This window comes from Neodiprion fabricii, chromosome 2, assembly GCF_021155785.1.
Source record: "Neodiprion fabricii isolate iyNeoFabr1 chromosome 2, iyNeoFabr1.1, whole genome shotgun sequence".
Classification (NCBI taxonomy): Eukaryota; Metazoa; Arthropoda; class Insecta; order Hymenoptera; family Diprionidae; genus Neodiprion; species Neodiprion fabricii.
Genome location: NC_060240.1, coordinates 26511757 through 26539713, shown reverse-complemented (window position 1 = coordinate 26539713; position 27957 = coordinate 26511757). Strand labels below are relative to the sequence as shown.

At 36.0% G+C, this 27957-nt stretch overlaps 1 protein-coding gene across 2 annotated transcripts; it reads right to left on the bottom strand.

Annotated features, from left to right (window-relative positions):
• Positions 1–85: 85 nt before the first annotated feature.
• LOC124176021 (dmX-like protein 2) lies at positions 86–27957 on the bottom strand. 2 transcript variants are annotated; one of them, XM_046556797.1, is made up of 42 exons: positions 27613–27957; positions 25192–25389; positions 24034–24187; positions 23728–23802; positions 23215–23430; positions 22933–23071; positions 22657–22854; positions 22300–22481; positions 21978–22096; positions 21574–21664; positions 20966–21119; positions 20506–20867; positions 20154–20443; positions 19849–20070; positions 19373–19663; positions 19126–19272; positions 18786–19044; positions 18439–18695; positions 18144–18360; positions 17653–18015; positions 15290–17548; positions 14725–15039; positions 14535–14633; positions 14218–14418; positions 13576–13803; positions 13035–13172; positions 12661–12893; positions 12376–12557; positions 11861–12227; positions 11543–11779; positions 11013–11265; positions 10714–10918; positions 10157–10424; positions 9869–10042; positions 9542–9640; positions 6799–6885; positions 5596–5656; positions 5307–5515; positions 5021–5165; positions 4722–4939; positions 4556–4639; positions 86–4107 (listed from the first exon to the last, which is right to left on the bottom strand). In XM_046556797.1, exons 1-42 carry the CDS (start codon positions 27697–27699, stop codon positions 3991–3993), a joined length of 10200 nt encoding a protein of 3399 aa, XP_046412753.1. In that variant the 5' UTR covers positions 27700–27957; the 3' UTR covers positions 86–3990. The 2 variants fall into 2 exon arrangements, with proteins under 2 accessions (XP_046412753.1, XP_046412754.1); XM_046556798.1 differs by having other exon boundaries at positions 19849–20058.

Genomic DNA, 27957 nt, shown 5'->3' with positions numbered 1-27957 from the left:
ACAATTGGCGACCCATTCAGAGAAAGATACGCATTATCCAAGTACTGCTAGTGGGGATTGAAAATTTAGGTAATAATTTTATGCATCATTTTAAGTCGCTTTTTAATAGTTACAATGTACATACATATATACCATATAGTGTAACCAAGTAAACAACGCCAATAAAATAATGCAGACTGATTTACGATTACTAAGTATACTAAGCAAACCAAAGCAACATTTATAGTTTGTATGTACGCGTGTATATATATATATGTATAATATTGTGCAGCTGGATAATGTATACAATACTGTAGCCTGGATTATAGCTTTATTACTATAATCCTTTGCTAAACTGCCCTCATTAATTTAAATAATTTTCTTATTTAGTTATTTATTTACTTATTTAATCCACTTTATATTTATTTATTTTCTTTCTTCTTAAATATATTATATTCCCTATCTCTACACATATTTATATATATACACAAATATATTCGCTATATATTATGTATGATTTTCATTTATATTGATTTATATATATAATATATCGTTTAACAAATTCGTCTCGTCAGGCTTTAATCGGGTAACGATTAACATTCAAGGCTATATTCAAATACCTAGGCTTCTCTATAATTTGTAAAATATTCATATAGAAATATGGTCTACAATGACAGAGAAAAGTAGCCTTGATTAGAAATAACGAGTATATTATGTACGAGTAATAACAAGGACGATATAGAAATTCTCGTACAAAATAAAATAAATTAATACGGCATAGGGGTGTAAATATTAATCGAATACCTCTGATTAATATCGTGACGAGAAAGCGGAGAAAGGGGTAACAATTTTAGCACAAATGCTCCACTTTTAAATAACACAACTTTTGTTGCTACTCGTATGAAATATTGTTAAATGCCTTGTTTTTCGATGAAATTAATAGATAATAACGGTATATAGAGAGTATGGTGACACATTGTAAACGAAGTTTTATTTAAAAGTGTTGGCTGTAGCAATATGTGCCAAAGTTTAAGAGTAATACCAATGTTCATATTTATAATCAAATATACCTGTGTGTTTTGTGTCAGATGTATATTTGATTTTTTTGTTTCAGTAGCTTTGATGATTTTTCTCGTAATACAGTTAGATGTGTAACACCTTTCTTGGCTAAACGAATCACAAGAAAAGAAACATACATCAGAGCAGTAGGCAATGCGTGTAGAAACATGTATGAATTCTTAGAATTATCGAAAAAAATAAGGCATCGAGAGCAGAGAATTTTAAAAAAGGTAAATACCTACAGTATTAAAGTTGAATTTACAGAAATTTGAAGAAACGCGTACAGTATCAAAGACAATGATCTGGTTTTACTGAAAACAGTTTTTGCCTCACTTTTGAATTTTGTGTAAAAGAATAAACATAATATTTAACATGATAATTAACGTCTTCAATCTATTTAAACAGTCTGTACCGAATTTTTTTTTTCTTTAATACTTTCAGCTATACTTATATATGTAGGTTCTTCCGAATTTAAACAGAAAAGCGTTAACTTCAAATGTTCATTGCTAGATTTATACTCTGGAACTCCTCGAGACTAGTATATCTGAAAATCAAACCCGACGTCCAAAAACACGAAAAGTGGTGCTGATTGATGGTACCCGTGATAAAGTTTAAAGCATCACATGAATTTTCAGTTATTATTTTTTACTTGTACGTTATGTAAACAACAAACTTGAATGTTTGCAGAAAAAAAACAAAAATATATACATTTAATTAAAAGTTAATGCTTTCTCAATGCTGCAGGTTTTTCACCTCGTAACATACAATGTTTCAAGTGCAACAAAACGGCAAAGCTTTAACTCTACATTATATCAAACAATTACAAAATGCTCTTGAAGTATGTTATAACTGCAATAGCTGAAACTTGTTCCATAATCTAGAAATAAACATGTTGACACGTTAATGCAATTTTCCACAACATCGCGAGCTCTCTAAACTTTCAGAGAAAACATTTTGGAATACCAGAAATTGGAAGTAAATTTTTACCAGACAAGTTTGTGAAATGAACAGATTTGAACCAAATGCTGTTGTTAAGAATCTTCACGTAAATTTTGTGAACAATTTTTCATTTTTACAACAATACGTTAATGAAAACACGTTTTTACTTTGGCTCAGTGGTGCCAAAGTTTTCTCATGTGATGTAGATGTTTTCGTTTTTATGGCACTGATAATGATAACAGAATATATTCATGATTTATAGGAAAACATTTTAAGTTAACAATACCTTTTAATTCAGGTAGTTCAAATTGCTATCTAACAATAAGTAGTAAAACGTATCATAGAATCACATTCGACTAGCTAATACATAGCTGTGTTATAGTTTGACAGCATAAAACAAGTGGAAAACCGGTTTAATATTTCTGGCTACAATGAAAGCAATTTATTTTGTCGCTTAGGAGGTATTGGATAAATTCGTATACACATATGACGAAATTTTTATTCATATATCATACGATAAACGATCAACACTCGTATAAATAACCAAAACATTGAAAAAACTTTCAGTGTTAGTACCTATTCTTAAATCCATTGTATTCAGATAATATCAACCGACATCCATCATAATTTTAGAAATGATTATTTCCTTCTCTTCTCTCTATTAGACATGAATAATTAATTAAAACCTACCATAACGAACGCTACGAAGAATACCTAGTAGTAACGATAATTAATGATTAAATTACGAATTATTTATCATGTGTTCAGATATATTCATTCAATTTATTTTCAATAAATCAATTTTTTTCTATTTATTATTCTCCTTTTTTTGTTTAGGTTTTTTTTCTTGTTTTTTTTTTTTTTAAACATTCATTTAATTATTATTTTTATTATATAAGAAAAGGGAATGATTGTTAATAATTAAGATATTTATCATAATAGAAATTGAAATTCCGATAGAAATAGATGACTCATGGATGCATGTATATTATACGTATGTAACGGGCCAAAACGAGATCATATGTTCTTTCTCTGTCGTTTCTCTTTACGAGCTTGAAGATGATATTTTGAAATTCAGCATTCGTATTTATATTGTACCGATACACATTGTATGTTTCTATGCACACAAGCCTAAGGTGATCAGAGAATATGATGTCGTTTCTCTGTTTCCTTTCGTATCCATTATGGCCACGCAATAGTCGTAAGAAGCGCAGAACTGTATAAACGTGAATACGTATATGTATGGATGTATGCATATGTATGATGTCATAATACTCAAGACTATATCGAACCTGAAAGAAACAATTATCCGACTTTCATACAGATGCCAACGCTCAAATTTCTCTTCTTATGAGGTGAAGGGCAAAGAAAAGGTTTTCAAAAAATCACAGGTAAATCGACTTCATGATTTACAAAAAGGAACTGACAGAATAATAAAATTGTACTAGCTTCACAATCGTTGTGTATATGAAATCACATCAAGATAAAATGTGTCATACTGAACGTTTTCTACCAAGTTTTTACCTTGGATATTCAAGAAAGTGCATAATAATTATGAATAATTTTTTTACGTACAATCAAGAGGTAGTAAATATTTTTAAGGTAAATATTGGTAGTAGATAATGAAATTTCATCTTTGAAATTTATTGTTCTGGTGTTATGCAAAAGGTAGTGCTGAGATTCTACGCTGGTGTTGTATGAAGTGCTTCAGCGACAAATCAAACATTTTATCATTCAGAGATTTTTCAAGTCTGTCACTACCTTGTGATCGGACTACAAATTGTGATCACAAAGAAGACATCATCGTAACATTCGATCATGTAGTGATAAAAATGTAAAGACATTCAAGAACCAGTTTTGAGTCTGGTTGTGATAAATTTTATAGAAGGCAATTTTTTGATGTCGCCGACCTCAGATGAGCTTAGATGATGATATACGTAATTGATTTGAGTTGCTCTGGTTTACTTACGTAGGAAGTAGTTGAGTTTATTAGCCTTTAGGAATTACTTAGTCCTAGTAAAGAGTGTGCACTATGCAGTCACGTTCGGGCAGTTGGCGAACTTTCATTGAACCGTCGGCACCGCATGAAAATAAACGGCCAGCTGAATCAACTTGTAATTGAGTTACACCCTGTGAAAAACAAACATAATATGAGTTAATTTTCAGATTAATGTAAATAATAAGACGTACAGGAACAAGTAAGATTACTGAGCGGACATTAATAAAGCGAACAAAATTTGGCTTCCTTCACAATAATCAATTCTTACGAAATGTTTCAGATGAGAATAGATAATATCTAAGAGATGAATACAAAATAAAATTGAACAACATTTTCTGATTGTTTTTCGCAATAATTGACAAACAATCACAGAAGAATGTATACATAAGTATAAAGAAATCCAGAAAATTCTAAAGTAGTTATGTTATTGTACACATATCAACTGAGTTACATAAAATCTGAAAGAACTTTATAAACCTTCACGGTATCTATAAAAAAAAACAAACCTTACAACAGCTTAGAAATTTAAAAATACAATTTATACAATTTTCTGATACACCCCAATCAGAGATGACTCACCTGGCCAATGTTTTTGAAAAAGCTTGATCTCGCGTGCTCACCGGGAAAATAATGTAGTAGAGAATGGACGGTAAGGCCCCAGACCTATTAAGGTGCAGAAAGACGTTTTATAAAAATGAACAATATTTAAGTTGTAAGGAAACAACAACCATGCACGATCGATTACCTTGATATCACCATCACCAGCTCCGCTAACAAAGAATTCTTCGTGGGGATCTAGTGCTAGGCATTTAACTGCAGATTCATGAGCCTGAAATCTTTGCCGTTGCTGTCTTTGCCGTACATCAAAAATATTAACATCACCCTTCTTTCCACCGCTAATTAAAAGTTGGTGTTGTGGTGCCAAGATCACTGAGCTCGAACCCTGGTCGTGGCATACGAAACCTTGACACGTGAAGAAGATAGATTTATTACAAACTCAAACATATCAAGAATTGATCCGTTTTCTTCAGTCCGTTTAACTACCTTGGACAAGTGACTTGTTTTGCGGAAGCAGCGTATCCCACAATGCTACATTGCGACCCTCGGATCCATGGCCTGCAGTTGCAACTAAACTGCACGCACCCAGGAAAACAAAATCGGCTGTCACCTTACTGTGGCACTGGTAGTTCTGTGACAGAAAGATGAACAATATATCTGTCAAACTAGGGCGGCTACTTACAATTAGATTATCATAGGGAAAAATTGAGCTAAATTACATACAGCTACGTCAATCAAATGCCTAATGAAACAAAATTATAAAACTACTTACGAAAAATGGTCTTGTAGTGCCTTCCCGACAGGCTACTTGGAACAAGCTGAGGTGTCCATCGGAGTCAGCAACTCCAAACTTATTTCCATGTTGTGAAAAACGGACTCTTGTCACTTTAGCAAAGGTACCTGCAGGCCTAGGAGTTGCTACCGCTGACTGATGACCCCATTCCCATAAGGAAACTGAACCGTCTTGGGAGCCCGTTAAGTCTGAATTACCAAAAGTTAAATTGCATTTACTGAATCTTACATCGATGAATTTTCTTTAGATTCTATTACAATTGACTTACACAGTGGTAGAAGCGGGTGTGAAGATACACGTCTTATGCCATCAATTTTGTGTTTGAGGACCTGTCGTACAAATTCATAAGCCTGTGAGTATCTTCAATTACGATAAATGTGTGGTATGTGAAATATTAAGGTGGCTAATTGATTTTTGAAACATAATTTAATAAAGACATAATATCAGTAATCATAAATCACTGTATATCATTAACTTTGCCCTCTGAATTTCGAAATAGCAGCGTAAAAATAATAAAAATAAATTAATAGATGAATAAATAAATATCTGGCCTAATCCAGATAAAGCATGCGACAGAAGGCAGTGCTCTGAACATCTCATTTTTTCATTAGACACTTATAATAATTGAAACATTTTACTGAGTGAAATTTATTTTGAGACAACGTAAAAATAGCAAAGTATCGATTAGTGCTCCAATCTTCGTAAGCCACGGAAAGAGAAATTATTACCGTGAAGATACAATTACATCCATGCAAAGTTATACTCATTGTCAATAGAACGCGATTATGACGTGATTATATGTAGATTATCAAGATATAACATTTTGCCCTTTATTCGTATAAATATAATGATATCATCATTTTTTATTCAATCATCAGTTTACGAAACTTTTTAAAACTAGATCTGAGTAGCGTTTATTCCCACATATATGAAGTAATATGAACGGATAGAAATTTTAATAAATATTAAAAACAATTACCAAATCAATACATACAACACACAGCCACCGAATGTTCTATTACTTAACAATCAATACGACAGAGTAAGGAGAACGTCATTACGGTATGCTGTTGAAAAAAAAAAGTTCAACAAAAATAGCAAACTTACAACTATGAACTATGATCATATGATAGCTTCTAATTTTTATTATGAAATTACGAACTTATTACCATAATTGTTACGTTCTTATACCATGCCTAGATTTAAGAACATAAATACGCGCCCAATGCTTGTTGGCAAATTCTGTCTGACCCAAGATATACCCTAGCGATGAATTACCAAAAACTAAATATACTTCGGCATTGTTGATACAAAGTGTACTAAATTGAGAAAAATATTGAAAACATAATGTATCGTGGATATATCATAGGCCAGACATGAAGTTGAGTGTAGTTTGACATCAAAATTGGTGAACATTTAATTGGAAATAGGAAAAAGGTAGGCACTAGGGTCTGTTAGATGTTAGTCTCACCGGCTTCAACAAGTGTTTACTCCTATCAGCGACAAACTGACAGAAGCGCAGGTCGTGGGAGCCAGGGAAAGCAGGCATCCCCTTCATCTGAGTGAGCAAGTGAGCCGCCAGATCAGTGACGCAGACCGAGTGTGTTAGGCAAGCATTGAACAAGCAACATTGTCTCTGTCACCACGTGTGCTACCCTAACGCAATTTCCACCATACTCTCTGGCACCGGAAGTATAGCTCATTTTTACATTTTTACAACATTTTTTATCAATCAAATAACAATACACTTCACAAAATAGGAAAAATCACTCATTTCGACTCTACAATACAGAGAAAAACATGAAAAACGCTTTCGTCAAATGAGCTAGCCTTGTTCTAAAGTTTCATCCAAAGAGATGGGGTACGAAATCATTTTTCACACAATATCTCGGGCTACATGCATCACAAGTAAAAACCTATTATAGGTGTATTATTCAATTCTTACAAAAATCTGAACAGTACTGAATAATCGATAATCCTGTGAGTCAAACACTGTACTTTTTTTTTTATTTTAATGATATAAGAATGGGATTGATGGTGAATTACACTAATGCGGCAGACTTTATCCAGATTTGTAACACTCAAAGTGACTCAAATTCTTCAAAATTACGTCACAAAAGGTATAACGAATATTTTACTATTTATCATATGGCGCATTTAAATTCCCTTTATTGCTTGCCAGATGTTTCTTTTTCAGATTTAATCCCCTAAAATAGTACATTATGCAACGAGGGAATAAAGGCGAAGTCACCACGGGTGGGTTTACTGCCTGAATGAAGCGAGGGCAGTAATCACACGAGGGAATAATCGACTGTTATTCCTGTGTTGCATATAGGACTTTGTTTCTGATTCAACTCTGGCCACATTATTGACTTGAAGAGTGGGACTTGATATTTTTTGCAATATTGTGGGTACAATTCAGAAAAGAGATTATTAATGAAAAGTTAAATTGTAAAAAATGCATACAAGTAAAATAGGGGCGTAGATTGTCGGATCGGCTCCAGGGTCGCAGGCCCTGAAGGGAGGGCAGGGGCAAAGCCCTCACCAGGGCACTTAAAAATATACTTTCTAAAAATAAAATGAAATTAAAACAAATTCATGACAGTATAACAAAAATAACTGTCTGACATTTATTCAATATTAGCAGCATCAACAATTCACATCACGATTCATATCAATCGATTGATATCTCCACAATTGAATTTTGAAATTTCATTGAAATTTGGATTTTTCCCATAAAAAATTCTTATATCACACGAAAGAAACGAATAAAGCATTTTGGTATAAAAAATCATAGTCATTTTACCGTTTATGTGTAAGTGCGATCATTTTATTAGTGTGAAACCTAGAATATTATTGAAAGTTGGTGATAATACAGAAGGAAATAGTTCCAAATTGAAAAAAAGAGAGAAAACCAGAAAAACTAAAAACCCATTAACAAACTCTTAGCGGGAGAAAAGAGCCACTTTTCTCCCAAAGATGAGGAAATAAGTATAGGAGGGAATAATTGTTACTTTTCTCCCACTTATCAGATCAAAGATGTATACATTATCGTTAAGTCGGGAATAATATAAAAAATCTATCACAATGAGTCCAATTTGTTATACCCATAGACGTAGTGTGAATCTATTAGACGGTGTTACAAATACAGCTAATAACACTTTTATGAGGACCAGCATGCGTGAAAATTGACAAATAAAAAGAAGGGAATCAATTTAAGTACGTTGTCACTGTATTCTGAAAAACCTGGTTTGATATACCAGCGATAAAAAATCAGTGACACAAATAATTTCATCCCAATTTCTGCATCATTAGCAGTTAATGATCGTTGCCTTATAGATATAATAAAACCGTGTAAAGACTTTTGCTGAAAACTTATATCTTCATCTTCATTAAATTTTATTTATATCTGATTATCTATCCAGAATGCCTGTTGCAAAGGCGTTTCCAGCCACACGATCAACGCCAGCACCAGCACGGACAAATTTTTGTTCCTAGCATTTTTTTGTTACGCTTGGCTCAGGTAAAAGTTGTATATGTGTCGGCGCTGGTGGTGACCACGTGGCTCGGACAGGGCACTTGTAACAGAGATTCCTGATATGTATTTGAATAAAAATCAAAATGAAAAACCCAAGTTCTCCGCCCGTTACGACAGGAACGAATGGTCAGTGTAACTCCAATTTAAACGATTTCAGACATACCAGTCCCCTTAGAGTAAACGAGTTATTAAAATGTCAGCTGAAAGGGCAGGTGTATATTGAAAATTAAATTTTCACATAATTCAGAAAACGATTCACAAATTATTTTAATATGTAAATAAATATGACTGCTTGGTGTTGTTTAAAAAGCAAAGTTTTATGTGTTGAAACATGGCTGTAAGTTATGATCCACTGTAATTCAGACTAGAAACTCAAGTAATACATGTACATACATTGATCAATTGTTTATCGTGTGTTACATCAAATTTGATTCAATCGCCTCATGTATTATGGACCGTACTTTACAGCGCAAGAAATATTATTTCTTAGAAATCGTAAATGCAGCGATGAAAGATAAATTTTTCAATGCTGTGTATTGCGTGATTAGTTTGATATAAACACGGGATTTATCACCTAGGTATATATAGGAGGGGGATTAGCACGTTAAATCATACAGTAACCCTAACAAACTGTGACATAAAATTTACAAAAGTTATTTAGAAGATAACAACTTACCACACTAGCACCACGCCCACTTTGGCCAGCTATTCCTGATTGCGGTTGCGGGCTGTTTGGCTGTGGGCTTTGGGCAAGGAGCGGTCTATCAGCTGCTGTCTGTTGCGAATATAAAAAGGAGATACGTTTACATTTCAGTTGCCAAGAGAATGTGGGCAAAAAAGGAGAACTAGGTGTAAATTAAATTATACATAGGAGTTTTTGATTCTCTAAACTTTTATTGTGTTTCAAAAATCAATTCAATTGTTGACGAAATAAAAAAAAGTCTATCTCACTTACATTAACCAGAGTTTACACAAAATATCGGAAAATATTGCAGACTCATACCTGTATCACCAAAAAGCTAGTTGGCTGTGTGGGTTCTGGTTCCGGCTGCTTATTCAGATTGATGATATCAAACTCACACTCATCTTCCAACCACGACGGCAGTTCCAGTAGCAAGGAAATGTCCATTTCTTGTACCTCTCTGGGCGTAGCCATTGCCATGAGCCCTGGCTTGACCTATCAATCAAAATATGTTTGAGGATCATGAAAGAAATTTGTGTATTTAGGTTGATTGTAATTTATGCTTCTACTTCGAATTTTCAAACATATAATCTTAAAATTGCGACGAACCTGGTTTAGGCAAAAGGCACTGATGCTATCCTGTTCTTTATGAATAATTCTGACTGGCTCCGGAAGACTGTTTGTACTACTATCACTGCCCTTATCTTCACCAGTGCCTCTACTCATACCGTCGATAGCTGAATGGCTATTTTCAATAACTGACGATAGTGATCTCCTTTTACCAAATACTGCTCTGATAAAAATATCTTGCACCAGTTCTTGCCTCACTAGATAGCACCATAGACGATTGCATGGTGCAGCAGATGCCATGCGTGTGCTGTATGGATAAGACATACATTCTTATACAATCATTGTACGAATACTTTAGTTCTAGCTAATATAAGGCAAAAAGCATATATCGGCAATGTTAGAACTTCTCGCGCAACGATGTAACTTGTTATACTACATAAAAGTTACATTAACACCTCATTCTTACTATGTTGAAACCGGTCATTTTGACCAGGCCCGATAAGTTTAGTGTTGATCAGTCATATCTTCCAACATTACCAATATCCAAATTTTGCCTTGTATTTACAGGTACATCAACTAGCATAAATACAACATACTTGAATGGTGTGTTCCCCCTTTCTAGTAAAGATCGGTATTTATGTATTGCAGGCCGTCCTGGCGTGGGTGTTGGATCCGGGGCACAGCCAGGAATATAATTAGCAGGGGGCGGACCTCTTGATTCGAGCTCCTCTCTCAAGGTTTCTTGCCATAAAGAGACTACGCCCAGCGTTCCGTGAATTAAAGGGCTACTAACTGGCAATTCTATAATAATAATGGAGTGTCAATGTAGTTTGTGCACCATTGATTTGAGGGCGGGGAGGGGGGGATGATGATGTTAATAAGTAATTCCAACTACCTTGCATTTCTATTCCGGCAATAGTGAGGTAATCTTGTAGTTGGTGTTGTAATATTCTAACAATAGCCAATCTCATAACACACCAACTGTAAGAAACTGGATTTGAATGTTCTGTATTGTCTTTTGGTTTTGTCTTTGGTTTTGCGTTTGTATCAAATACATCCTCCTCCTCTGACGACGAATCTAAATCTGATACAGCTGAATCTGCTGAATCATAGTCTATTTCATCCGGGTCATCTCCTTCTATATGAGGCTGCAATAAAAAGAATCAGTTACAATAATTCAGTTATCAATGTTTAACCACACGTAGACAGCTCATGCATCCAAATTCAATTATTCGTTAACTTTACGACATTACTTTTTATTTAAAAAATAGAACAAATTGTTATTTTCCCTTGATCAACATAGAAATTAGGGAAAACTTCAAATATTTTGGAAAGTACCACATCTCTGAAGTCTCATTTACCATTCTTTTCAGTTTTATACATTCTCCTAATGTGATACACAGAAAAAGTAAGCGACATACTGACCTTCATAAGAAAATAGGACACCATGCTCATCTGTGGAGAAACAAACTGTTCCCTGTATGTAGGTTTGTCTTCTTTCATATTGGGCTGTTGCCCAGTAAACTGTCCAAGGAGTTTCATATTCAGCCTAACTCTCTGTTTTGTCAATGAGGTCATCGTACTCCAAACACCGCCAGCAGCACTACCAGGTTGTGATTCGCTCGAAACACTGTCGCCACGTTCCACGCTCGCATTTGCACTCTGTGGAATATAATCGGTCGATATATTTTATCACTGTTTATAATATATGGAATAATAACTATGAAAATATTTCGCTTCTACCTGACTATTCGTACTCGCAACACGCAGTAGTTTTTTAACGCCGCCACCAAACAGATATGACCAAGTACTCTGGTCAAACTTTTGTCCGACTAGACGATAAAGTATGTGACTGTCGCAGCTGGACAATGCGTACACAAACAGGCTCATATAAGTTGCGACAAACGCTTCACAAAGAAGGATATTTAGCTTTGGCGCATCCTCGTCTTTTTCCCGAGCTAAAAGTGCTCGTAAGTTAGTTACACCAGGCCATTTTGATGGCAACGTCGTTATAGACATTCCATCGTCTATCGAATATCGACGATAATTCTTGTTCGATGCAACCAAGTGTCCGCCCGAAAACGTTTCTATTTCAGCTTGAGTTGTGAAACTGTGAGAAAGACGACACAAAAATAAGTGAATATGAGTCAACAATAGATTTCATAAACAATTTACTCGTTGGAAATGTTTTCGTCAATGAAAATTGCTCAATCTTTAGTTAATTGACAAACTATAACAAGTTTTCAACCCTTTATTACCTTTCTGGTTGATGATGCTTCATGACAAATGTGTCCGAGTCACAAAGTGATTGGTAGATGCATGCGCTCAAGGCAACAGCCAAGTCTCTCAGAATGAATACCTCGCGGTAATGAGTATTTCGTGTAGGCATAGGCGGGGACCGTAGTTCAATCACAGTTTGCAACATATCATGTGTTTGAGCCTGAAGTAAACATAAAGCACTGTGTAGATATTTGGATTCACCCAAATTACTGTCTTCATTATATTAGGAAAAGTAGACTAACTGTTTTTTTTCTGAACTTTACCTGTAAATGCCTAACAGGATCGGCAACCACTGTTTTGTTACAAGCGACACTAGCACTAAGTAGAGGCAGCGTCGTTGGAAATGGCAAAGGACTGAGCAGTTGCTGCTGAGTTTTTTCCTGCTGTAATTCTTGAAGTAAGATCACCAGCTCCATTCGTACCGATGCTAATCCACCACCAGATGCTCCGTGCAACGAGCAATAAGAGAGTAGAGTTCGCAATAGCGTTTCGTTTGCTGTAAAAAAGTCATTAATTTTTAACAAGCAAAATTCAATTTGATAGAATGATAAAATTATAACGTTGTTTGGTGTCTTAGTGATAAGGAAAACAGTTATTCTGGTATAAAAAGACTTTAATCAATATTAACACGTTATACCTTTCAGCCACTTCTTTCTTTTTGCAGCTCTCTGAACTTTAGCTTCAAAGTCCAACTTCTCAGCAAGTAAAATTTCATGCAACGTTGGTTGTTCTCCTGGTCTGTAAGGTGGCACATCTTCCATCATACCGCCATCATCTTTAACCAAATAAGAAAAGTATAGTTAATCGTACTGAAATTATAGACCAATAATTATTATACATGTCATAAAACGCGATTCTTAAATAGCGGCATACAATGAATGTCGAGGTCAATTTTTATATGGTATGAAATCTTAACATCTAATGAAGTTTAAGTTTGAGTCATCAAGGTCTCAAATTTCCTAAAATACCAAACACATCTGTTATTTGATATGTCATCTTTACATTGGTATTTGATTTCTTCTAAACATTTAAAAAAATAGCAATGAACTAGAGCTTAGAAAATTAAATAAGTTAGTTTTATCACATATCAGTATGCACAGCGAATGAATCAACTGGCAATCGTCTTAATCATGTTGCGTAATTACAGTAATTTATTTACTTAGATGAATAGTACTCACATTCTGAAGTATTATTTGCATCACCATCTGGACCAGTACTATAGCTACATAACTGTCTCAATGCGTCAACTTCTCGTTCTAGCCAAACATGAAGCTGGTATCGTAACTGCCCGCCATCAACTTCGAAGCCAGTGGCTAATGTTGATAATTCTTCCATCAAAATTTTTAGACAGGCAATAAACTTTAGCTGTTGCGCCATTATGTCCAACTGTCCCGTTGGTTTGGAATCTACAGTACAATATAAATTAAGAACATTATATCTCTTTGATCTGATTGCGATATGAGATCTAACAGCAAAAGAAACAGTACGTTGTATATCAAGGGTAGACGGAAGGTGAATTACAAGTAGGATGGTTGCCACCCAAGCAAAGCGAGGTTGGTCATTATACGAGTGAAATTACCTTCTACTCATCATATGTACGATTTCTGTTTGTCTTATTCCTGTTGAAAATGCGTCTTTCAAGTACGTGAAGCGGGTGCAATGTTGTACGTTTGTACGTTTATGCGAGTGCATGAAAACGGCTATTTTTTGTGCCTGCTTTAGATATGCGAAAAGGCGTTTTTTCAAGAGTTGGACAAGCGAAAAATTATTTCTTGCTAGTCAATGTTTTCTGAGACAGTCTATTAAGCAGTAATAATCACCACTTTGTTCGTCCTTAGACATCTGTTCCATACTCTTCTCCCGTTTGTCTAAATTCATACTCATTGGTGGACTATCGGCATCTTCGTCCTCATCTCCATGGTCGTTATCCTCCCAATCTAATACCAGCTCATCTTCTGCTTGCTTCGATATTTGCTGTGACCAATCCATTGCCGGTGCACCCCAATCTATCGAACTCGACTCTAGAATCGAAACTTGCGAAAATAATATTTCGAAAATTGGAATAATTTCTTAAAATCGACAAACGGCCTTCCGTATCGAGATAGTTCATAAAACGTAGACGCGTTAAAAAAAATACCTTGAGGGGCTGATTGTGGAGCAGGTGAATCCCAAGTGATGATTCCAGTATCAATCTGTGCATCTTGGGTTTTTGCCTTTGTCGGGCTGTTGAGAAGGCCTGAAAATCCAACACGACGGTAAGTACTATGTAACAAAGAAAACATGACCCTTTTATGAAAATACTGAAATACTATCAGTCTCTCACTTACTTGGAGAATCGTCACAGTTCGTATCCATGACTTTGTTCGGCAGCTTCGATAAAACTTCTAGAGCAAGAGCCGGGCAGCCAGCCTTGAAATGAGCATGTGCCGTGGTGAAGTACAGCTGTCTCTCGAGTGGAGTTATGCTGTCTTCTAACAACAGTTGTTTATCAGCCTGAGTTTTAGCTTCCGAACCATAACTGAAGCCGGAGATGACAACTGAGTGACCTTTTCTTTTGTCCTGAGCGGTAGACGCAATGTATTGTCTAATTAACAACGGATGAGTACGTAGGTAGACATAGAAGTTGAATACATTTGGATTGGCTGAAATAATTAATCAGTATTTTTAAACGTACAGGTGAACAATTAAAGTTAAAAATTACATAGGTTATCAAAAAACCTACTAACTCAAAGCAAAACAGATTTCCATACATGTATTATATATTAATCAAGAAGGATTTGATAGGCAACAAATATATTATGAAAAAAGGAGTATTCAGTGATTAAAAAGTGAAAATATACGATTACTTGTCTAATACTGAAAGACAATACCGTTAATTACTATCTTACTCACCGGTACTTCCTTCAGGTTTTTCTGATTCATCATTATACTGAGGGTGGTTTGAGCCAACATTGGTAGATAGCAAGGTATTCAATGAGCCGGTGTAATCCTTAAGGATCCATAAGGCCATACTTCGGAGGAATGGATCTGGATGAGCTTTGTGTATGTCAGCATTATTGCCCTCCATATCACAACCCAAAATTTCTTCATAAAGTAGTCTTTTAAGATTAGGCGGGGCCCTGTCATCTTCGTAAAGCCTGGCTATTACCATGGCGAGCTGAATGTCATTAAGTTTATTGAGGCAAACTTCGATGGCATCTCTTAAAGCTCCAGCTAGCAAAAAGAACGCAGCCGCATGGTCGAATCTCTGCTTGCCGAGCAGAGCAAAAGCATTTTTCAGCGCAGCTTTCCTCCATCTATCCTCAGCAAAATTGTTAGAAAAGAAGGTGGTCATTCTTTCATCTCGTTTGTTTCTGAACAAACCCCAGACCAAATTTTTCTTTTTCATGGCTAAATAGTATATAGCTGCATCAAGAGGATCTTGATTCGCCTGGAAAGCAGATTTTGCTATTTTTTCTACGCAACGTTTCAATACTGTGTTACTGTTAATCCACCATCCGACACCGAGTTCTTTTAAGACTGACCACTTTGGCTGTCCTTTAGCATAGGAAGGTATGAGTCCTAATAGTTCATCTTCAGATTCTGAATGGAAAGCCCATACAAGATTATTCGTAGATACACCCTGCTTTTGGAATTGGGCTCTTTGTGATAGTGGAAGACAGCGTATTAGGTAATTGTAATGTTTCATTGCAAGTAGGAACCTCAAACCACAATCATCAAGAGAATCGGTAGATATTTCTTCTCCTGCTGGAATGCCAGTCAAATTTTCCTTGGCTATTGCGTTTTTCGCAGCATCGATAGCAAAACGTTCGGCGAAATCGGTGTTGCAAGTCGATACCGTGTCAGCCAAGGCTAAGAGATGCATTTGATCAAGACTCGATAATCCTGGTAAGTGAGTGTGGGTTAAAAGGCGCGACAGCAGTCTTCCTTGTCTCGGACCAAAGTGTGATATGCCCTGTCTTTCTGGAACTGAAGATCGCCGATCTTTCTGACGTGTGTGATCATAGTCTTCATCCAACATGTCATCCAGAGATTCTTCTTCATCCAATGTCCCATCAAACAATTTGTTGTAATCTTGTTTATCATCGTTTTGCTGCAATACCATATTGGTCTCCTTATCTGCTATCAAAAGCGTCCACAATGGCAGAGGGGGAATCGACGTTATTTCTGCATAATCCAGCGTCAATTCCTCTGGTATTTGGGTCGTTGAACCTCTTGGTTCCAGCGGCGAAGTTGTGCCCACATAGCTCACAGACATTGTTCTTGATCTGGACCATCCACCACGCTGTTTTACCAAACTTTCATCATCTACTCGAAGGGAACAAGAGCTTGAAATGCATCTGACCAAATGCGCTAGAATGGCCTTCACCCATCTAATTTTACCCGAATTTAAGAGCTCCATCAATTGCTTGGGATGATACTGAGGCAGTACTGGACAAGCTATCCTTGAAGCTTCGAACAAGCCATTGTCAGGCATATAGTCAAAAGTGACATTCTCATTTTGCATTCCGCGTTTCTTTTTGGCATCTAGCATTGTTAAATTAATACTGCTCACGCGGGAGAGATGAGGCATTGATGATACATTGGCCAATCTTCTTTGAGAAGTTTCTTGTGCTAAAGTCCGGAGGTCTTCGTCTCTAAGGTTTCTGCTTGCCTGAAATTCATCTGATTCTTGAGTTTGGGTATTTGAATGGAAACAATCATTCTGTGGATTTGGTTTCCACTGAGAATAAACATGCATTTCCGAGTCCATTCCGACGACCAGAATCCCGTCTCTGACCCAGGAAATCTGCATCGGTAATGGTGGCAGTCCGTCAGCTGTGGTGAGTTCGATTTTTCTCAATTTCATCCAGCGTATTTCATCAACGAACTGAGGCTGAGCCAGAGATGAAGTTTTTCTAAGTATTGGTCTATTGGTTCGCTGGGACTCTTTCATGGCTTTCATATTAGCCTGAGCAAGATCGGAGCTCACTGATGTGAAGAGCATGATTTTCGAGCCTACACCAACGGTCAATATGTGGGAACCGTCTTCTTTAGATACCCAATCAAGTTGAACAAGGTGTTTCTGAGTCAGGGGACATGTGTTGCCGTTTTCTATTATTGACTTCCGAAGCGACTGAAGTGTACTAAAAGATGGAACAGCCAATAGACCTGAAAAATAGGACCATTGATAAAATTTCTATATTTCATTCATTTTTCAAAATCCTATAATGATGCTCCCAAATCTTGTGTCATGGAATTTAATGTTAACGAACCTGCAGCTGCTTTAGTACTGTCCCCATTTTCTCCGTTACGTGTTGACCTAACATCTTCGTGACTGAGCGTTTGTAACACTTGAGTGAGTCTCTGTTTTTTCTGTAAAAATTTACTATCGTACAAATAACTCAAGTCCAAATGTTGATCCACTTGAATTCTAGGCAAGTGTATGTTTTTCAAGTGTATCGTATCTTCTAGCACCCACTCACTGCCTCCTGTACTCTCACATTCGTATATCGCAACACAAAGATTGACATAACGAGAATCAGGATCACTTTTGGTCGGACGAGTAAATGACTTTCCATATTTGTATGCACAAGCTATTCTTCCGCTGTACGCTGCACTAATATTCAGTGGCTGACCTGAATGTTGGAAAAAGATGTGCATCAACTAGAGAAATTAGAATGTAAAGCAGTTATCTTTAGATTCATAAATATAGTAATGAACTCGTGCATAAAATCGAGTGATCATTCCCAATTTTGTTATTCACCTGTTATATCGATTGTTGACTCTTGATTTTTGCGTATCATCTCCCATTCGCACCATTCGTAACTCAGTATATTATCTTTGCCTGTTTTGGTAACTTTGCATTTCCAGAAACGAACAGTACTATCGCTGCATGCAGTGACGACTATGTACGGAGCAAAACACGCTGGATAAATAGAGGAGCTGCTGAGATGACCAGCAGCTGGGGCTGCGTGCACAACCTGTTGATGTAAAGTATCAATATTTTGCGTTCCTTTGATAGTTTTCATGTCTAAACAATGCGAAAATTAAATACGAACCTCGACACCTTCAGGCAGAGGTAATTCCTGAGTACAAACTTTGGTCGTTGTGATTAAAACGTGGCTATTCTGATGATGTCGGTGTTGAAACGCTGAATCAAAATCAGGCTGGCCATCACGCGGATTTCGACTCATCGTTTGACTGGTTCTGCGAGACCTTCTCCCTTCCGATTGTAAATTCCGACCTGGCATACCCTCGTCATCTTCATCTTGTACAAGATGAGAGTCAGGAACATACATCATGGACCCAGTTAAACCTTGAAAATAAAGAGCGAATGTGTAAAATAGTACGTCTTATAATAATTTTAGATTATTGTGATAAATTTCAACGTGTTCAGGCAACATACCAGATGTTTCTGGTTGCGAGGCGATAACCAGCCTCCACATGTGGACTGTTGTCCCTTTTTGTGTTCTTTCAAGAACAACAATATAGAAAGGCTCTTCGAATATGGCTGACTGTTGTAAATCGACCATGGCGTCTAACGTAGACTCCATGAACCCTAGGTCATTCGTGGATGTTTCAACCCCGGGGAGTTTTTCATCGTTCCGTTCACCAGTAATGAGTTGTTCTTGGAATACGTGAAGGAATTGCGTATTTTGCCAATCCTATATCGGAAATAAATGGTTGAAAATAATCAACCAGTGACCTAGGAAATTTTAACAAGTGTTTCTTAGGTCAAAACTTACGTGTGCAGCGTCAGTTATTGCATCCAATTGGATAACACAACCTGGTCTAGATGTTGATTGTTGTGACACTATCTTAATCTTGTCGTGTATAGAGTGTCGGAGTCCGTCATCAGATGACGTGTCAGTCGATAGACTGGCCATAGAATCCTATTTAAAAAACGTATTATGAAATACGATAAACTGTTTGCAATATGGTTAGAGAAAATTAATGAATTGTGAGTATTTTTTGTTTTGAGTAATAAATTACCATCATTCTGCTTCTTCTTTCACTGATAGAAACCTCAGCCAATAGTGTTCTAGCGTCTATAACTGCTTGATAAACTCTGAGGCTCTCTCCGTCGCTAGCAACAAAACAGGCACTTGGCGAATTAGATAAACTGCCTAAAGTAGTACTAGGAAGCAATGTCGGTATCCAAGCTACGTTACTAAATGCCGAAATCTCAGGGGAATTGATTCTAGCAAGCTCAGACACGCCTCCGCTCTTCGACAATGGTCCTACTGCATCTACCCGCCACAGAATTAATTCACTGCAAAAACCCTGGAAGAAAAACAAGTCAATTTGCAGTGCTGGAAATGACAGGTAAAGTTTAGATTGAACAAACATTTCACATGTAGTTTTATAGGATGAGAGGATAATTTAAGATGAAAATTTTTGTAAAACTGGACATCTTTTAACTTTAAACTTTTTAAATTTACTTATCAAAATTATTTAACTTAACTTACGGTAGGTGACATTACATCTTTTCCCTGTCTATGATCTTGTTTATTTTCCATATCGCTCATAGATCCAGGAATTGGTGTCTCAACAGTAGGGAAATCTGGCATGTTGTGATGTGAGGTAGTAACAAGCAAAGGCAATACTGGATGACAGGTGATATCATTCACTCTAAAACGGTGACCAGATGCTCTGCAAGCATGCCCAATGCTGAGGACCTGCAAAAGAAACAGAAGTAATTTTTTCAGACACAAGGCATTCTATAAAACTACTATTAACTTGTTGACAGCTGTTAAGCGTTTCACTCAATTACCTGGGAAAATTTCGTTTTGTCGGCAAACGTTAGTTGCCACAAATTCAGCGTACCATTAGAGTGTTTTGAGACCATTGATACAATTGGACTCGGATGTGCGAGCATATCTGTAACAGTTTCCTGAACATTCTTTGCATTTTCAGCCCCTTGTGAATTCTGAGTCCCATTCTGAGTTTGCTCGGCAAGAGTTTGTACGCTCTTAAGAAGTTCCTGACCAGCCTTTGATGTTAGCGTAGATTGTTCTTCGTCCTGTTCAATGAGACTTGGCAGTGGCGTAGTCACCTCAGCAGCTATTCACAGAAAACAAAAAATAAGGTAAAATGGCTTGATGATTAATCTCATCATCGCTTACCCTCTGCAGGTTTAGCAGCTGATTTGGTGGCCTCTCTGATGTTGAGCAAAGGTCCACCAGTATTGTGGGAATACATTGATACATTGTGACTCATTGTTGACGCATCTCCAAGAGGAAAAGCGTTCGGTATCCTTGTAGAGAATGATATTTGTGCCTGTCTGAATGAACCTGGGTGATATTCATCTAGCCACTCAATGTGCCAGATGAGAAAACTGCCGTCAATCGGATGAATTGAAAAGAGAAGGTCGGGATTGTGATGCCAATCACGAAGCAGAGTTTCTATCTTAGTATCCAATGAGTCTGGTACGTGGTTTAATGACGATGTTGCATCCGTTGCTATTGAATTGATGGACGTCGTATTGCTGTGTGGAACGAAAATGACGTGATGGATAAAAATTCTTAGAACTATTCCACATATAATGACAGCAATTACTAATGTTACTGTAAATAACTAAGGCACCTGAGGCTTTGGTGGGATTGTACACTGTGTGGTAGACTGTGGTGAGACGATGTGTGGGTTGTGTGATGTTCGTCACTACTATGATCTTCCTGGCTTCCTGATCTACCGCCAACCCCAGATTTTTGGCTGTGTTGATGACGCCCGGCTCCCTTCTCTGAAGAGCGTATCATACCATAACACGATAAGATGGTTCCTAACAAATGACACCATACCCAACAACCATGCAGCGCATGCAAGACCATAGACGGCTTCTACTCTTACAATGTTGCTTAATATTCATGAACAATGATGGTAAACTTAAATTACTGTGAAACTAAAATGAGTGCACGATTAAATTAACCAAAAGTAACTAAGAAGCTTGAGTTGAAACTTATCTTTTAAAGTGCAAACTACAAAGAAAACAAACAAACAATACTAAAACCAGAACAAACAGTGCATTCTTTATAAATTAACAATACAAGAGTGTATTCACAGCGAAAGATGATTCCCATTTTACTATTAAGATAGGTATGAGCATTATTTTGTGGTGCAAAAACCAAGCTTCTAAAATGATAACTAACTACCAAATACCAGACTATATGCCATTAAGGTCTTATTACTGAACTTACTCGGTGTATGCTCGTCTTCTGAATCATGATCTACATTGTCCCCGTCATGTTGTAATCCTTCTTCTTTTTCGACAACTTTTCGAGTCAATTCCTGACAAAAATCACAAAAATGACATTAGGATGTGTGAAAAATAGGAAAACTTTTAGCAAATTATTTAGTTTTTATTAAGCATTTCACAAAATTTTAAATTCTGTTAATTTCCATTCAAAATTGAAAGGAATGCAAATCAATACAGATTAAGTTAAGAGAATAAAAATTCAGAACTTGTTCATAAATTTGAGGAAAGAATGTTAGTAATTGATTACTGATTAGTAAGAATGTCTAAAGAAATGAAGGCGGATGATTTACACCGTACCTTAGCGTTAGAATATCCAAGCATTATCTACATAATTTGCTAAATAACCTGTAAAATGTTCTCGGCCTGCATAGTGAAGTGCATTTCCTTGTTGTTTAGCCAGTGCAATATAAAGTTTGGCTCCCGCTCGGGATCTCCGGTAATTAAACTTGGCACCAAAGGTATATCTATAACATCAATGTACACTGCCAATCATAATTTAAAGAAATATCAAAATCATATGTATTTTGATAAAAAATAATTTATTTTGAATATTATGATACAAATTACATTGAAAGCATAAAAATATGTCAATAGTCGTTCAATAAATTAAATCTTTAATTGTAAATAACTTGTTCTCAATTATTATTGAAATTTTTAAATACTCTACCAGTTTCAGCGTTAATACTTGCTGCCAGATGAAAATGCATTCCTGGATAGTGGTTGGTGCCTTGATAATGGTTGTGGAAATCGTGAACCGAATATGTTGATGGAAGAGTAGGCAGAGTAGGAGCTGTATGACCAGCTTGATTTTGTTGCTGTTTCACGTGTCGTCGAATATGAAAACAAGTTCTGTTAATGAATAAAAATATCAGTGTCACTGCTTTATCGGTTCAAACGTTCAACATATATAATGAAGGATAAGGAGTTCATGCTTTTCAGTCTGACACACATCGAATACATTTTAGGCCTACGCTTGGTTACCAAGCGACCAAGAAGAGATGTAAAAAGGGAACAAATATAATACTTCATGTGTTTCAGACGCTGCATGAAACGATGCTTATGCATGCTATGATGTCGGTTTTTTCCGTGATGACCATGCCTGTCTGGACCTTCAAATTGACTCATGTTGGCTAGCCCTTCAATTTCTGGTGGTATCGTCTCTGCCCAAACGCGACAAATATTGTCACGGCAAGAAGTAACCAGCATGTTAGACACAGATCCCCTATTAGAGAAAAGATCACATTCAATGCAATTACAAATAATTTGTAAAAGCGTTTTGAATGAAGCAGGTATTACTAACTTTGGCATGTATTTACTCGTTTTGCGCCAAGACAATTGAGTAACTGCACGCGGATGAGCGACGTAAACGAAACTATAACTGATTTCATTGGTTGTAGATTGGCTGAAGTTTGAGTGATCCATGCTTCGTGTTGGAAATACTGCAACATAAACCAGCCAAAATGAAATAAATAATGTAATTCACGTGAGATATCAGTAAGCTGGTGATTGAACAAGTCAACATAGTTGTTTACTCTGCTGTTTTGTGTCTAAAGATATGAAAGAAAGCTGTAAACTAGCTTACATTGCTTATTTTCAAACCAGATTTTCACTAATCTATCGTTCAGACCAGTTGTTGCAAAAAGAGTGCCATCTGGGCTGAAACTCATAAGATGTACAGGGGTGGCTGTGCGGCATTTCCATACGCAGTTCCAAGTTCCTGCATCTGAGCCCATATTCGAATCACCAACTCCTGGACTGTCCGCCTCTCCACCAATGGAAAACGTTACTCCGCCGGTAGCTGATGGGTAAATATCGTGAGAGAGTGAATAATGTTTATTAATGTACACATAAAGAATGTTTGCAGTTTGACAGGTAAACATTTATAAGCGAACAAGAGCCATGCTATGAATACGAGCCAAGTTTATAGGCGACAAACTGCATAATTTAACAAATTATTAGTCGTTTTTTAATCACGGAAATTTCTTTTGCATTCTTTATATTACTCTGCAGTTTCTGTGCACTGCATTTGGCGTGGCATGCCTAAATTATGCGAATCAACAATCAAGCTCATTCTCAAATTGAGCCAAGAACTCACGATCCTGTGAAGTCGATCCAACAGTATTGGGATCTCCAGCTTCTTCCATTTGCAACTTTTGTACTCTTGTCGCTGCTTGTACGTTTGAGTTGAAAATAAATTATTTAACGTTTATAAAAATCTAGTAACTTTATTGAAAACAATTTGACTCTATCAAATGAATTTGAGATATGAAGTTCAATCCTTTTTTTCAACCTAATACATCACACAATTATTTTCTCATTATCACAAGCAACAGAAGAATCTGTGTCAATGACGTTGATCAGTTAATTACATTTCGATCAAATACAGTTTAAGACTACTTACTGTGCTCTTCCTGGAACGGTTGAATATTTTGATGCCATAGCTGCAGCAGCTCCCCACCTGTCAGTATCCTCGTCCCCTCCAAATTCCATGATAAACTACTAATGTGGGAATCTGTTTGAAGACTGCCAGTCTGGACCCAGCGATATTCCAATTGCTAAAGCAAAAGTGTTAAATCAAATGTAAGGTTGTTAGTGGAGAGCTTGAGTTGAAAACGCAAAAAATTTCTCTAAAGCTATAAATTTCAACCACAAAATTTTCTCGTTTCTTCAAACAATAGTGACAATCAACGTAGTTGAATGGTATAGTACTCTTATTCTAAATGAATTGATGTGATTCATAAAAAAGAGGTAAAATCTGGTAATTCAATTCTGTGGAATATTGTCAATTGCTCTTGGATTGGACTTTTTGCAAATTTTTAACTTTCAACATCTCGAAATAATTGTAATTGGCGCAAATTTTACAGACAGCATTAAAGGCAAGGATGGAGTAACAGAATTTGACAAATTATGTCCTCTTCTCTGTTTCTTTGGGTAATGAAAAGGAACGAAAATATCTGCATTACAACATAGGGTACTAGATTCTTCAATTATTCTACTTTAAATAATTCTAGTTAAAGTTTATGGGCGATTTATGTAGATTAGGACATTCTGTAACTGCGTCGATGGTTAGCCAACAGAGAGATATTGATCCGAAAATAGAAATCAGCTATTATAGAGAGCAGCCATTTTGGAAATAAAAATACAACGACCGTTTGATAGCTTAAACAAAGTTGAACTAGTTTCATTTTCTCCTCAATTACGAATCACGCCCGACATACTTCACATTTCGTATAACAGCTGACCGAGATGGGCTAAAGTGCCTCTACGAGCTGAAATTTTTTTGTTAATTAGAAAGGCACAAATGCTGTATGCAATTCACCTATAACTGTAGACTATTTTCATGTTGTCTATATGCAATAAGTAAAAAAGAAGCATGAGAATAAATTGCTCTAGAGCAAATCCCAAGGTTTAAGCATAAAAACTAAAGAGAAAAAAATATACTGCAAGAGTTTTACATAGCAATGGTTACTTAGTTATCAATTTCACACCAGCACACCGCCATTTAATTCATTGAATTACAGCGGGAAGCTAAAAATGAAAGATAATAATAACAACTTACGTGGGAACACGTGCTGTGGATAAGCGGCGTAGGCTCGAATATACAGACTTGGTTTTCATATGCAGCAGCTATTTTCCCAGTGTCAGTGCTACAGTCAAGGCAGCTTATACGAATGTAGTTGTGTACCGCACCTGGTATTATTTGAACCCTTTCAAAGTTGCTAGCAAGAATGACTATGTTGCATCCTGCTGCGTAAGCCTGTGGCAAGAAATAAAAATATAGGTCAATTGATAATACACACATGTATTATATGTGCTCGATTTGAAAAAAATAAATAAATAATCGCAATGATAAGTAAGATAATTTTTACACAGATATAATTAGTCTGGAAATGTTTAAAATCTAATCAGTTCGTTGAGATTTATTAGCACCATTAATTCGTAAATAATGAATTACCTTGTGTGACCCGACTAGATTATTAATCATGTTGAAGTTAGTAACCTTATCGTAATGATTATTGTTGAGGAGAGACCATTATTTCACAGTTTTGGAACTGTTTGAAATTCAGTAAACCGTAATAAAACGAAGTATAGTAATATTTTGCAATCCTAGTTCCTTCAAAATCATTATGAAAATAAGAAAATAGTGATTTTTTTCTCAACATGCCGTTACAATAATATTAGCAACTTCAACCTCGTGATTATTAATTATTTTTGCATTATGATTTCTATTGATTTAATCATAATTACACATAATACTCATTTTTAGGTTATTTTCAGCTTATATAAATACCCATTTACAACAGAAAATGAGATATCAGTAAAATAACGTTGCAAAAATTAGATTCTATGAAAAGCACGCTAAAAACCATCTTTTGTTATCTCAACTTATGTGCTGGAAAGTGAAGGAAGGGCTAAATCGATGTATAAAGTTTCTTCAAAGATTGGTTAAAATTAAAATGAGTATTGTCAGTAAATTTTCTTCACATCTGCCAGCAAGAAATTGATTCATTACACCGAAACACTATGATATTTGAAAAAAAAACCTGATAGCGGTAAAAAATTTGATTTTTCTTCTGTTTTATTCCAAAGCTAAATTATTAACTAATTAGGAAGAAACAGTGTTTAAAAGTTTTATGATTTTGAAAACAGTTCTTTTCAATTCATATCACTTTTCCATTAATCCTCTCATCTGTTGGTACAATAGCCAAAATTGTTTATGAAAATCAATAAAATTATTAGACTATTGAACTCTATGTTAATATCGAACGAAGAGCACATCATATTCCATTTCATACTCCATTACGTACTCTGCTTAAGGCATCTGAATGTGGATCAATTATGAATGGATTTCTTATCATTCGAAATAACCAGATTGATTACTCATTTCTTATCCGAATTGAAAGAGAAGACCAAGAGTCTTTAGAGATAAGCAAGATATGCATGTCTTTGTGATTATTTGTTTGAAGGATCATTGAAACATACAGAATATTTTTACAGATGTGTAATTAAAAATTTATTACCACACTTGTGATAGTTAAAAAATGAATAATTTTGCAAATGCAATGTTTTTCGAGGAATGAGAAAAGATGTAAGAAATTTTTAGGATCATAGTAAAACTGTGGGATATTTATAGCAGGATTGCAATTGGACTTGAACTGGGAGCGGTGACATTTTTTTGTAATGCGGAGTTTTAGCTAAAAATGAACAAGACTTGAGGCATTACAAAATAGAATTCAATGAATTTATGCACATTTCGAGATAAAACTCAAGTTTGACGTTTTCCTAAATGAAACATCAGTCAGGGTTCATGTGACGTGCTTGTCAAGTGTAAATTTTGAGGAATTATTTTAGCAGACAAGTAGTATAAAAATAAGAATGCGCATTATTGTTGAGTTGGAGTAAACTTAAACTGTTGGGCATACATGTGTCACAAGAGACGCTGGAGATAATATGTGTTGATAATGAAGATAAGTAGCCGACAAAGTCGTTACGTAGTCGGTAAACATGTAGGAAGGTTTTTTCAATAGCGAATTGGATAAAAAATAATAATGATGCGACTATATATTTAAAGGAAATTTCATTGCAGTCGAGATATTTTGAGAAACCGTTGAAAGTTGAAAGAAGCGCATAATACACGTCAGTGGTCAAGTTTGCACTGACAGTCTATTTATAGACAAAGTTTAGACACACCACTGTATGAACGAATTGATGCGTTATGTGCGTGCGGATAATTAATCATTATCGCTGGATCGACTCGCGGCAGTCGAGGAAAACCGAAAAGGATTGTTAAATCAGCTGACTGTTAAAGAGCAGCCGATAAAGCCATATTGACTTTTATCTTAACTACGCGAATCTTCGGCCTAGATATTACCTTTTATTGATCTCAATACGCGCTTTGTAACTGGGCGTTCGACCCAAGGTTCGTTATGAAAAATACATACAGCGGCTCGTTAGCGGGGTGAATTTAAAACGCACGTACCGTGAACGATATTCCCTCAACAGAACCGACAGCGTAACAGCGATCGCCTGCATTACAGGCACCACTCAGTATCTGATGGCAATTCATGGCTCCTTCATTGATTCACATTATCATTTCTCATTTATTTAATACTGGATGATTTGATAATGCTTGGTTTCCTACTATTTCAGGTTATTACTCTTCTCGTAGCACGTCACTCGATTTATCGGGGTTTGGAGTTATTTAAACAATCAACACTTGTTATACATCCCTATGTACAGTACCTAATCACAATCCGACACTTGAAACTGACGTGCCACTACAACCTAGCAGTCGCTCATCGGCCATCTTTAAATGGAGACTGGA

Excerpts from the sequence above, each read along its gene's own strand:
- LOC124176021 (XM_046556797.1), bottom strand. The coding sequence starts at position 27,699 with ATGAATTGCCATCAGATACTGAGTGGTGCCTGTAATGCAGGCGATCGC. Across the intron at positions 12,558-12,660 it reads ATCCTGTTAGGCATTTACAG|GCTCAAACACATGATATGTT; the intron begins GTAAAGTTCAGA and ends TGTTTACTTCAG. Across the intron at positions 4,108-4,555 it reads TTTTCAAAAACATTGGCCAG|GGTGTAACTCAATTACAAGT; the intron begins GTGAGTCATCTC and ends TGTTTTTCACAG.